General features: G+C 42.5%; 1 protein-coding gene across 1 annotated transcript in view; it reads left to right on the top strand.

Annotated features, from left to right (window-relative positions):
- The window catches only part of LOC104075283 (microtubule-associated serine/threonine-protein kinase 2-like), a gene marked incomplete at its 5' end in the record, with an annotated part of 31,598 nt that extends 23,869 nt beyond the window's left edge, over positions 1-7,729 (top strand). Inside the window, 5 exons of the mRNA XM_009575728.1 lie at positions 1,556-1,782; positions 3,305-3,427; positions 4,480-4,616; positions 4,768-4,955; positions 5,652-7,729. Coding sequence (XP_009574023.1) covers positions 1,556-1,782; positions 3,305-3,427; positions 4,480-4,616; positions 4,768-4,955; positions 5,652-7,729 — 2,753 coding nt within the window. The remainder of the gene's footprint in view (positions 1-1,555; positions 1,783-3,304; positions 3,428-4,479; positions 4,617-4,767; positions 4,956-5,651) is intronic.
- Positions 7,730-11,174: the final 3,445 nt, after the last annotated feature.

Here is an 11,174-nt window from a genome sequence, read left to right as displayed (position 1 = left end):
AGTCGTTCCCTAGTTTTGTTTAAATTGGCTCCTAGCTGGTCTCTAGACAATGGTGCAGCAAGGAAGTATAATAGGGATGGAACGGTTTTAACCCTCAAGGTACTATTTTTTTGGGGTCACATGCTAACTACGGCGTTGTTTGGGATCTGTACATGTCTGGTGCGTTCATGCACCGGGAAGTTTCAGTAACTCCAGATAACTTGGTTGAGATTGGATGTTCAAGAATTCAATAGTGTAAGTAACTCACAAAGCAAGTTAATGCTGAATAGCTTACCTTGTTGGCCCGGCTCTGTCTCGAAGCAGAGCCAGACCTTGACAATTCCTAATGCCGGGTGGTAACTTCTAGTGAACAGCCCAACTATGCCGAGCTATTCAGCAGAAGGCTCTCCCCACAAGGACTTTGTCCCTCTTTCCGGAGGATAAGTCCTTTCTATATTTCCAGGGCTGTACATGTTCCTGCCTAGATGGGAGCAGGAAATTGCAGCTGAGCCACGAGTGCCAACCCAGCAGAACCTGCTGGCAGAGCAATGCCTGCCTGCCCCTCTCAGCCAGGGAGCTGGAGGCAGGTATGCAACTGCTTCTTGGCACCATCGTGGTGATGCATGTTATATTTCTTGTGGTTTGGGCATTCGTTGCTTTTTGAACTACAAACTCCCTCATGAAAATCTCTAAAATGTGTATTTAATCACCCAGCAAAGGTTCCTCCAGAGTTGCTCTCATCTGCCAGGTAAATATGTGCTGGGCGATTCAGCAGGTGTTTCTTAATGGATTAGGGATTATCTTTTACAGCTGCATTTAATATTCCTGCTCTTTGGGTTTATTTTACTGATATTGACCAGCTTCACTTTAAAATGAGAGTTCTGTATTTGGTTTGTATTTTTAAAAGTGAATGTTGTTACACTAGCAAGCAGAGTCAGATAGTTTAGCCAATAGCCCAGCCTTGGGCTGTTTTGTTTGGGAAACGCACTCTAAAATAGACTTATAATGTTGGTTTTCAGTAGCAAAGTCCCTGCAGTAACTAATTTTTTAGGGTTAAATATTTTTGCCCCTGTGAATTTAAAACACTACCAAAACTACCTAGATGCAGATGTTGTCTGATTGCCTATTGATTTTTTTGTTTTAATACTAACTGATTTTGATTTATCTCAGCACCACCATGTAACTTGCACCAAGATCTAGAAACTATCTGATCTTTTGGAGGGGGATAATATATCATAATCTTGAAACGGGGTGTTCTAGGATTGTGCCTAGACCAAATGCTTATGATAGGTTGTAAATCCCTGAAAGAGGAGAAGTAAACACTGTGACCCAACCATAATCCTAGGCGAGCAGTGCTGCTGTGTTAAATACACAATTCCAAATGTGCGGAAACTGCTGATTTTTGTATTTCGAAGCATGAATTAGTTGAAGCTGCAGGCAAACCTAGCTCTGGTGAAGACCACCAGCTTTAAGAACATTGGGAGAGATGGTTTCGTAGCTGTTCTCTAACAAGAATTTTCTCTCTTTTGGAGGCCTGGTTTCCTAATTTTTGCCCACCTTTGTGTCATCACTGTAGATCACCACACGTGTTCTCCATTGGCCAGTCCAATGTCACCTCATTCTCTATCCTCCAACCCATCTTCGAGGGACTCCTCACCCAGCCGCGACTTTTCTCCTGCTATTGCAAACCTGAAACCACCAATCATCATCCATCGGGCTGGAAAGAAATACGGTTTCACTCTCCGTGCCATTCGCGTCTATATGGGTGACAGTGATATCTACACTGTGCATCACATGGTCTGGGTATGTCTCTGCTTTTCTAAAAGAGTACCCCTGGGGCCAGAAATGCATTTAGCCAGGGTTGTGGGAGTTAGCTTTATAAACTATATTTTGCCACTCTGTTTTGTCTCTCCTTATTTGGACCCAAAGTTATCTTTTTGGGATGGGGGGAAATCCTTTAAAAATAAATAAATAAATAAATAACAGCACTTTGCGTTTTACCTGTAGCAGTTTTCAAGCCCATCACAGAACCACAACAACCTTTCTTTCCTTCTTTCTTCCCTGGTTACGTGAATCCACCTTCTTTCACCTGTAGCACATACTTTAAAGCATGTTTCTGTGTTCATACTCTCTTTCTCTTTATTGGGGTCATTGCATGAGGGCCAGTCATAGCTAATTTATTCAGACCTGTGTTAATGATTATAGCCTGCTTCTGATCAGTTCAGTCTTCTGGGGTTTTCCAAGCAGTTGCTTGGAATTGATTACAAGCCTTAAAGCATCACTGCTGCTATGCTGATTGCCTAGGGGTTTAGCTCTTGGCTTGGTTATGTGCTATGCTAAAAGATCTGGTTTCCATGTCCGTATCTCTTCCTTCCCGTTACTTCTGGTACTTGATCTGTGTGCTCCTTTTTTGTTAACGTATATGACTTCTAGGAATGATCCGTTCCCCGAAGCAATGTTGTTTGAATTGTGTAGTTAGAGAGAATGGAGTCAGGATAAAGGTGGTTCATTCTTTTCCTTGTATCTCTGTGTTCATTAGACAATTTGGACTTCATATGTTTTGGTCATCATTTAACACTCATTCTTACCTAGAAAAATAATCTGAAGCTGCATTTTTCCCTTGCTTCTCTCTGTTTTCCTTGAAAAATGCTGGGTTTACCAAGATACTGATTTGTAGTCTTTTCTGGCTAGAGAGAGAGTTGCAGTATTCTCAAGCGTATCTGTCTTACTGTAAAGGAGGCTTACCTTACTGAACAGTGATGGGGAAAGGCAATGCATTCATGGGGGAAAAATCCGATGTTGGATAGGTTAATAAAGGATGGAAAGTAGAAAAAGAAACTCTGTTTGGGATGAGATGCAATATAGGCACTCTAAACACATGGCACAGGGTCTTATTTAAAAGTTTCTTGGCCTTTGTGGATTCCAGCATGTTCATGGAAGGCTACTGGATTTGGGATGGCAAAGAAATTGAAAAAGATTGAATGTTTGTCTGGAAATCAAGAGCATCTAGTTAACATTCCCGAGTGCTGAAAATTTTTGGAAGTGTGTTAAGCCTTGTGCTTTGGGAGGAGCTGGTCTCTTGATCAGCTTAACCATCCTGGCTGGCTGCCTTGGATCGGGAGAAGACTGGCAGGATGCTGGGGGAGGAGTGGAAGAGCGCAGATTTTTGTGCTTGGCTGTGCCAGTCAGTGGTTTCTTTCACCCTCCTTTGAAGCAGCTGATGCTGGCTGCAGGAAGAGATGAGATGGATGGGCTTTGAGTCTGATCTGGCCAGTGATCTTGTACATTCCTCTTCTGAAATCAGTCATCCCCTTCTCGTTGCCAGCACGTGGAGGAAGGCGGTCCAGCGAACGAAGCAGGTCTGCGTGAAGGGGATCTGATAACCCATGTCAACGGCGAGCCGGTGCATGGACTGGTGCACACAGAAGTGGTGGAGCTGATTCTGAAGGTAGGGACTCAGCACTGTTAGAATTTGGAAAATAGGTAATATACAAAATATGAGACAGTTTGTTTAAAACGCTGTAGGTATCTAATTGGCGTTGTCTGAAATACAAGTATGTACACAGCACCTAGCCTTTGTTTTGTGAAATGTGAAAACTCATCGCTGTAGCTTGATCCCTAAATCTCCAAAATTGTCTGCATGTAATTTAAGCTGAACTCAGATATTTTGTGTAAGAAATAAGGATCTGTTAGATGTATTTTTATAAGCAGTAGAGACAAAGGTTAATAAGATTTAAGTATACCTTTCCTCAAACATCACTTTAAGAAACAAATACCTTAAAATTTTTTCACGTTACTTTTATTTTTTGCCTTTAGGCTGTGCTAATGTTATTAGCTCTTAATACTGCTTTCTCAAGGATTATTCCTAGTGGTATTTAAAAGCAGCTTTGGAATGGTTGGTCTTAAAATTATCCAGTTAAATGACTTGCGTTTTGATATCTCCTCTGAGCTGAATCCATTTACGGAAATAAAACCCAAAGTTTTGAACCGTTCCAAGAGACAGAAGTCTTTGGGATTGCAAATAGAGGAGCAATCAGGATTATTTTTTTTTTTTGAGATGAGCGAGACAAGCCATGCTCTGTGTTGCAAATTCATCATGATAGATGCCTGATATGCTCACATCTGCCATCAGTCAGAGCACTGGGAATAGGATTGGTGACAGAATATCACTTTGTTCAAGTTTCCAAGTATTACAAGTATTAAATTGAGGTAGTTGGGATCTCAATGGGAGAGGTCGGATACTGTGTTCTATCTGCTCTGGGAAGCTTTACCTACCAGCTGGGGTCTGAGCTAATAATTTGTGAAAGCCTGACTAAAGAGGGCTCTCTCTCAGCAATACCTTAATAAATGGTAGGTGGAAATGCAAAGGGGGAAATGGAGTTTGACAAAGGATTACAAAATGGCAGGCAGCAATAAACTAGCAGCCTACCTGCTTAGCCTGCAGATCTGCTTCAAATAGCCACGTTTTAAGCAATGTATCTTGTATCTTGTTTCTGACAGAGTGGAAATAAAGTGTCCATCTCCACCACGCCATTTGAGAACACATCCATCAAAGTTGGTCCAGCTCGAAAAGCCAGCTACAAATCCAAGATGGCTCGTAGAAACAAGAAGAGCAAAACTAAGGATGGTCAGGAAAGGTTCGTTTTGATATTTCCCTGTGAAAATTAAATAGTAACCAAGATAACGTATGAGATATCTTGTCAAATCAATTTGCAGATAATGTATATCAGCAGGTGCGTCTTTTAGTTCTTCTTTTCTTTTTGTTTTCTTTTGAATGCACTTCCACAGTAAGAAGAAGAGTTCTTTGTTGAGGAAGATCACTAAACAAGCATCGCTACTTCACACCAGCCGGAGTTTATCTTCACTAAACCGCTCGCTGTCTTCTGGAGAAAGTGTGCCTGGCTCTCCAACTCACAACCTGTCTCCTCGGTCACCAACGCAGAGTTACAGATCCACTCCCGAGTCTGTACACTCAGGTAAAAAAAAAAAAAGAAACAAAACACAAAAATCAAAAAAATCCACACAAACAGAAAAAAACTTGGAGAAGATTTTTGCTTATTGATTAATTTTTGAAGTAATATACACAGCAGCAGGTAGTAGGTCTGTTTGTGAAGTAAAATGACAGCTGTGATGTTGATTACCTTAAGGATGGATGTATTCTCATTCATTGATTCATTTAAAAATGAAAATCCATACATCCTTTCAAGAATGCATTTGCTGTACTACAGCATCCTTTCACTTTGATGCAAATGTGTATTGTAAGTTGCAATGTTTTTGTAGCAGTTTGACACATTTTCTATATTAGTTCAGAGAAAAGGAATCAAAACAGTATGGCAAAGTCGTATTTGAAAATTGAATCAGCTGATGGAGTAAAGAGATTTGCATCTTGAGAATAGCAATGAAAGACATGGTTTATCTGCTTGGAGGTTTTTTCCAGAAAAAAACGTTCTGATAGCAGAGTATTTCTCACTATATTCTGACGTTGTGTGACAATGATGTGAATTTTCCATCAGAAGCCATGCAACATTACCGTGTAATATTACTGCAGTGCTTTGTGGTAACATGGCATTTTGTCTTGACTTTGCATGTCTTGCTTTCAATAACTTGTTTTAATGGCCAAATACATATTAATATTCTTAGTCTGTTCTGTTGGTTTTTTTTTCTCTTTTAAGTTGGTGGCAATTCTTCCCAGAGCAGCTCTCCCAGTTCCAGTGTTCCCAATTCTCCAGCCAGCTCTGGACACATCCGACCCAGCTCTCTGCATGGACTAGCACCAAAGCTTCAAAGGCAGTACAGATCTCCAAGGCGTAAATCTGCAGGAAACATCCCTCTGTCACCACTGGCTCACACTCCGTCACCAACCCCACAGTCCACATCACCGCAGCGTTCCCCATCTCCTTTACCAGGACACTCGGTTGGCAGCTCCAGTATTATTCAGTCTTTTCCAGTAAAACTACACTCCTCTCCACCACTGGTGAGACAAATTTCTCGCCCCAAAAGTGCTGAGCCCCCTAGGTCTCCTTTGCTAAAGAGAGTGCAGTCGGCCGAGAAACTGGCTGCCTCGCTGTCTTCTTCTGAGAAGAAGCTGGCTTCCTCACGTAAGCATAGCTTGGATATCTCTCACTCTGAGTTTAAGAAGGAGATGCTACAGAGGGATCCTAGTCTCCAGAGCTTACAAGAATCTGCGAATGAAACAACAGGTGGCAAACTTGGGCTAGCAGAAAAAGGGATGTTGCAGAAGCCGGGTTCACGGAAGTTGGGTGCTATTCGACAGGACAGGGTGGAGAGGAGGGAGTCTCTGCAAAAGCAAGAGGCCATCAGAGAAGTAGATTCTTCCGAAGATGAAACGGATGATGGTTCAGAAGATAGTCAGGATGGGAGAAGACTGGACAAGCCCCCTGACAGTGGAGACCAAGGCTCAGATTCTTTTAATGAGGATAGTAAGTTTTCATCTAAATTGGAAAGCAAGGATAGTATTGAAGATGATGCTTTTCTACCTGAAGATCCAAAAGGTACAGAAGATTTGCAGAAGGGAAATAATCAACAAGCCAAGCCTGTTTCAGAGCCATTACAAATCGGTGTGCACCCTTCCCCATCAACGGTCCTCCCAAGAACTTCTCCAGAAAAATTAGCTCATTCAGAAAAGCCATTCCTAAGATCAGAAACAACTGCAAAGGAACATAAATTGCCAGAAAATAAAACTTTTGAGTGTTTTGGTCCAAAAGACAAGACTTCTGAAGCAATCAAAGACCTAGGGAGAACTACAAGTACTCAAAAAAAAATAGATCACACAGAACATATACAATGCCCATCTATCAAACTCCTGGAACTTGAAGAAGGTGACTCTTCAGGGGCCTCGTGTGGTAAGCTTGACCTGAAAGACCCTCTGCTAACAGAAAGCAGTCAGAAAAAACAGGATTCCAAACCTCTGCTGGCACTTTCTTCGTGGTGCACAGCAAGCATGAGCACTCCTCTCTCAGTAAGCCCCGCAGATTGCAGTGAGAAGGATCACAAGGAGACGCTTCAGCCTGCAAAACAGCACAGCACCTCATTTCTGTCTCCTGGAAGCGCGAGCGAAATGTCCCAAAAAAGTCCTAGTACTGAAAAGCAACCCAGCTCGTCCCAGGCAGAGAGTGCTTCAACTGCCAGCAAAACGAGCCCAGCAGGTCCTGTGTCCTCCACGCTCCTCGTCCCCGGTGCTATCGAAAGAGCTCTCTCTGTGTCTCAGTTAGTGCCGCTAGCTCAGAGTGTGTTAGGCCCTTTGAAGCTCAGTATGTCTGGTTCCAGAGAGGTGGAAAAGAGAAAGGATTTCCCCCATTTGGGTGCCTCCTGTAAAGAAGAGAGAGATTTGAAACAAAAAAGGCAGGAAACTTCACAAACAGGAGCGTGTCAAGAGAAAGCCAAACTATCTAGCACAGACGCTCTGACCACGAGGAGCGGATCCTGTGCAGAGTCATTAAACTCAGCAAAGCCCTGGGAGACAATGTGTCCTGTGGTGGCAAAAAAGGAGGCAACTTTTTGCAGTGCTAGAGCATCTGAAGTGTCGGGAGGTAGCTGCAAAATCACTCCATCGAAGGAGCTGTGTCACACTCTTGGACAAGCACCTCTGAAAGCCTCTCCTCTGCCAGATGGCAGCACGAGGCCCTGTAAAGAAGGGACTCTCGCGCAAGCAAAAAGCAAAGAGGTTGGAAATCAGTTAAAAATACAAGACTTTCCCCTGTCACATGATGGTGCTGTAAAGAAAACATAGCAGCATCCCTGGTACACGTGGACTGGAGCATTCTACATTCAAAATAGAGACTGCATGTTTGAATTTTGTAATATACACTAATATAAAATAGAACTTGTGTACATCTATTTTTGGGAGGGTTTTTTTCATACTGTTTTTTGTGTTTTTTCATCCTTGCTATTCTATTTTTGTACACAGTAATGCTTGCCGTTTGAGGTCTCTTTAGAACAGGGTATCTTTAAAGCAGGGCTTAAGAAACAGTTTGTTGATTTTTTTCCCCTTCCAGACCTTTTATTTTGCCTGAGTTTAGGGCCTGTTGTGCTCTTCCCTCTAATCTTGCATTTATTTGAGATCCTGAAAATTCTGAGTACAAAAAAGGCAGCTTACTTTTAAATTTCTGCTTTTCAACCTTCTCTTTGAAATGCCATTGAAATTCACAAATTTCAAGTTTTTTCTTTGAATTTACAATCTGATGTCCTTTGACAAGGAGAAGAAACTACTCTCTTGTCCGCAAGTTATTCTGGAACTACAAACCCTCTTTGGTGCAAGTAAGACCTCTTTGTCACCGCGTGCATTCAGTCCTGCATGCGTCCTTAAAGGATACAGAGGCAAGGGACTTGGCTGGAGGGGTTGGACAGAGAGATATCCCTGTCTTCTCTTTAAACTAAGTAAAACTAAGTATTTTTCAATGGAATCATCAGAAAGAGAAATCTCCAATCTGTAAGCTGTTTTTTTTGGGATTGTTTTTACTTATCCTTTATGGGACACATGGCAACTTTTCCCTCTGTTTTTAAAATTTTAGTGATGTTTTATCTTCCTTTCTCTGGCTTCAATTCATAACTTGCCCTGCCTCAGAATAAATGACCCCAGGAAAGGGGTGCCTTGTAGGTTGATTTTAAAGTAGGGAAATTTGTAGTTGCGTGTTCTCCAGTATGTCTCGGGCAAAGTTATCTCAATGATAAATGACCTTTGGAGACTTTTCCTCCTTGGTGAGTCTAAATAGGTAGGGATTTTAAGGTGTTCCTTAACATTTCTGAATTGGGGCTTGGGAAACTTGCTGAGTTTTCCGAATCTGCCCGTTTTAAAAACAAAAAAACCTATGAAGAGTTCAGACTCCTCGAGTTCTGTGGACAAGCTGCAAGCAGACTTCAAAACATATGTGATATTTTAAGATTTCAGCTTTGATAGCTAGATCATTTCCACTGCTGAGGTCACTTTCCATTAAAAAATTACTCTTTGCTCTTAGGTTTAGATATTGCTTTGCTTTAAGTGTGACCGACTCTGGATAACAGTGCTCTTTGCTGAGGATTAGATCAATAATAATACACCAATAAATGTGTCGAACGGTGATACCTATAGCACTGTAAGCCCTTTCTTCATCCAATTAAAGGTTCCTCTCAATGAACACTCCCGTCATTTGTCCCAGATTGTGCTCAGCTTTTATTCTAGTCTTGTCTGAGTGTATCTCCCTGCGGATCACCCGCAAGGTCTAGTATCCTGCTCACTGGCTTACTCTGTTAGAAGCAGAATGACTGTGCAACAGTATTTCAAGCTAAAACCTGCCTCTGTTGGTCTGATTTCATTACACCACCGCCTTCTTCATTGTCTTGGCTTTTTCTGAACTTGAAGTTTTGATTCGCTTCCCCTAAATGCAAATATGTTTTTATATAGGAATATATTTTCTCCATCTCTTTCAACTTGATTTCAGCTCAATCCACAAATCATAAAAATCTCTGGAATCTCACTCTGCTTCTTTGTGTATAACCATTGTTTCCCCCCATTATTTACTTGATTTTGGCTGCTTGGATTTAATTTCTGGACCAAGTTTTGGTTTGGTTTGAGCTTTTTTTTTTTAACATGTTTAAATGAGTGTTTACTCTGTGTGTCTGTGTGGACATGTATGGTGTTGTTAATGCACTAACCAAAGCCTCAACGCTCCCAGATAACATGTTAATAAATCTTGCTGTGATGGTATTGAGAGCAGAGCCTGCTGTGCTGTCTCTTTGCTCTTTTTCCTGGAATTCATAGGCTACTCGTATACACTTGGTTTGCAATTATGAACCGCAATATTTCCACTGCCTTGTCAGGGTCCTGGGTATCTCCAGCCTCTCAAAGCACTCTTGCTGGTGAGCATCATTTTTTGCTGATTTGGAGCAATAGCAAGTAAGGAACAGACTTGGCAGGATCTGGTACTTACCTGGCTGGTTTTCTCCCCGATATGTTGATCTACTAAAAAATTGCTGAGAAACAAGGTCCGATTGGCAGTACAGTATATGATAAAATAGACAGGAATAGTGAAAAATTGATTCAGCATCCTGAGTCTGTGGTAATTACAAAGACAAGCCTCAAGCTTATCTCCTGAGAGCACCTAACCTTGGCGAATGGAAGTCTCTGTATCAATTAAGTAGTGAGCCCAGAGTTGCATGAGGACGTGGTCCGGCCTGGCTGTCCCCTGGGTGGCAGGTCCCCGTTTCCTTCTCCTTGCGGTGACACAGCTTCTTTTGTGAGCGTGCTCCTGGGGCATCCATGAAGGGCTCTGCGTTCAAAATCCTTCGGGGATTAGGACCACCGCTCTTAGGAGAGGGGGCTGGTAACCTGGCTCATCCCACGCAGGTTGGGGTGGGACCCTGTGAAGGTACCAGCTGTGTTAGCTGCTGACTTCCTCCCTTTGCAGATGGTGGTTCCAGCGCTGAATTGCAGAGTTATCCTTTCTTACATCTAGAAAGAGGAGTGAAAAAACTTGCTATGTCACAGCTTTTGCTGCTTTTGCCTGAATTGGCCAAAGAAGAGGTGAGGTGTGTGTTTCATCGCCTCTTTTGTAGCTACGGTACAGAAAGTGATCAGTGCAATTTAAAAAACCCTGTTTTTTTGGAAGCCAAAGCCAAACTGTTACCAGGAAAGCATCCTAGTGAAGCCCTGCATCCCTTGCTCCTGGTCAGTCCTGCAATTTCCCTCGGTGTGCCAGGTGCCCCATTGTCCCGATTCCACCTTCTGTCAAATTTATATGGTGCACCTTAGCAAAAAGTTTGGGCAAAAAGACTTTTTCTATAAAATTTTGATAATAAACCAGGTAGATACACCAAGACTTATTCCTTGCTCTGCTAAGAATTGCTTAAATACCTTCTCAAATGAGCTTGCAAAACATGTTGGGGAGGAATGAGATGTTGGAAAAGCTGTGTGTGAAGAACAAGTGTGTTGCCCAGCGCAGGATCAGACCTGCGGTACCCGAGTGAAGCATTCAGCAAGCCGGGAACTTGGCCTCCATAGATTACCCTGAGTCAGACAGGCGGGAGGTGGAAGTTGCGTGTGTGTGGTGTGCATTTGGTGAATGAGCCATGCATATAGCCATCCAAATACGCTGCTTTCCTGCTTCGTTTCCCTGTTTCCTTCTGTCGGCTTGGATGTGTCTCCTGCTCCTCATCCGTGTTGGGATGACGGCATCAAAGCTGGTTCCAGCCTCTGCAGC

This window comes from Fulmarus glacialis, unplaced genomic scaffold (assembly GCF_000690835.1).
Source record: "Fulmarus glacialis isolate BGI_N327 unplaced genomic scaffold, ASM69083v1 scaffold20044, whole genome shotgun sequence".
NCBI lineage: Eukaryota > Metazoa > Chordata > Aves > Procellariiformes > Procellariidae > Fulmarus > Fulmarus glacialis.
The sequence above is the reverse complement of the archived record's forward strand: the minus strand, read 5'-3'. Positions and strand labels throughout refer to the sequence as shown.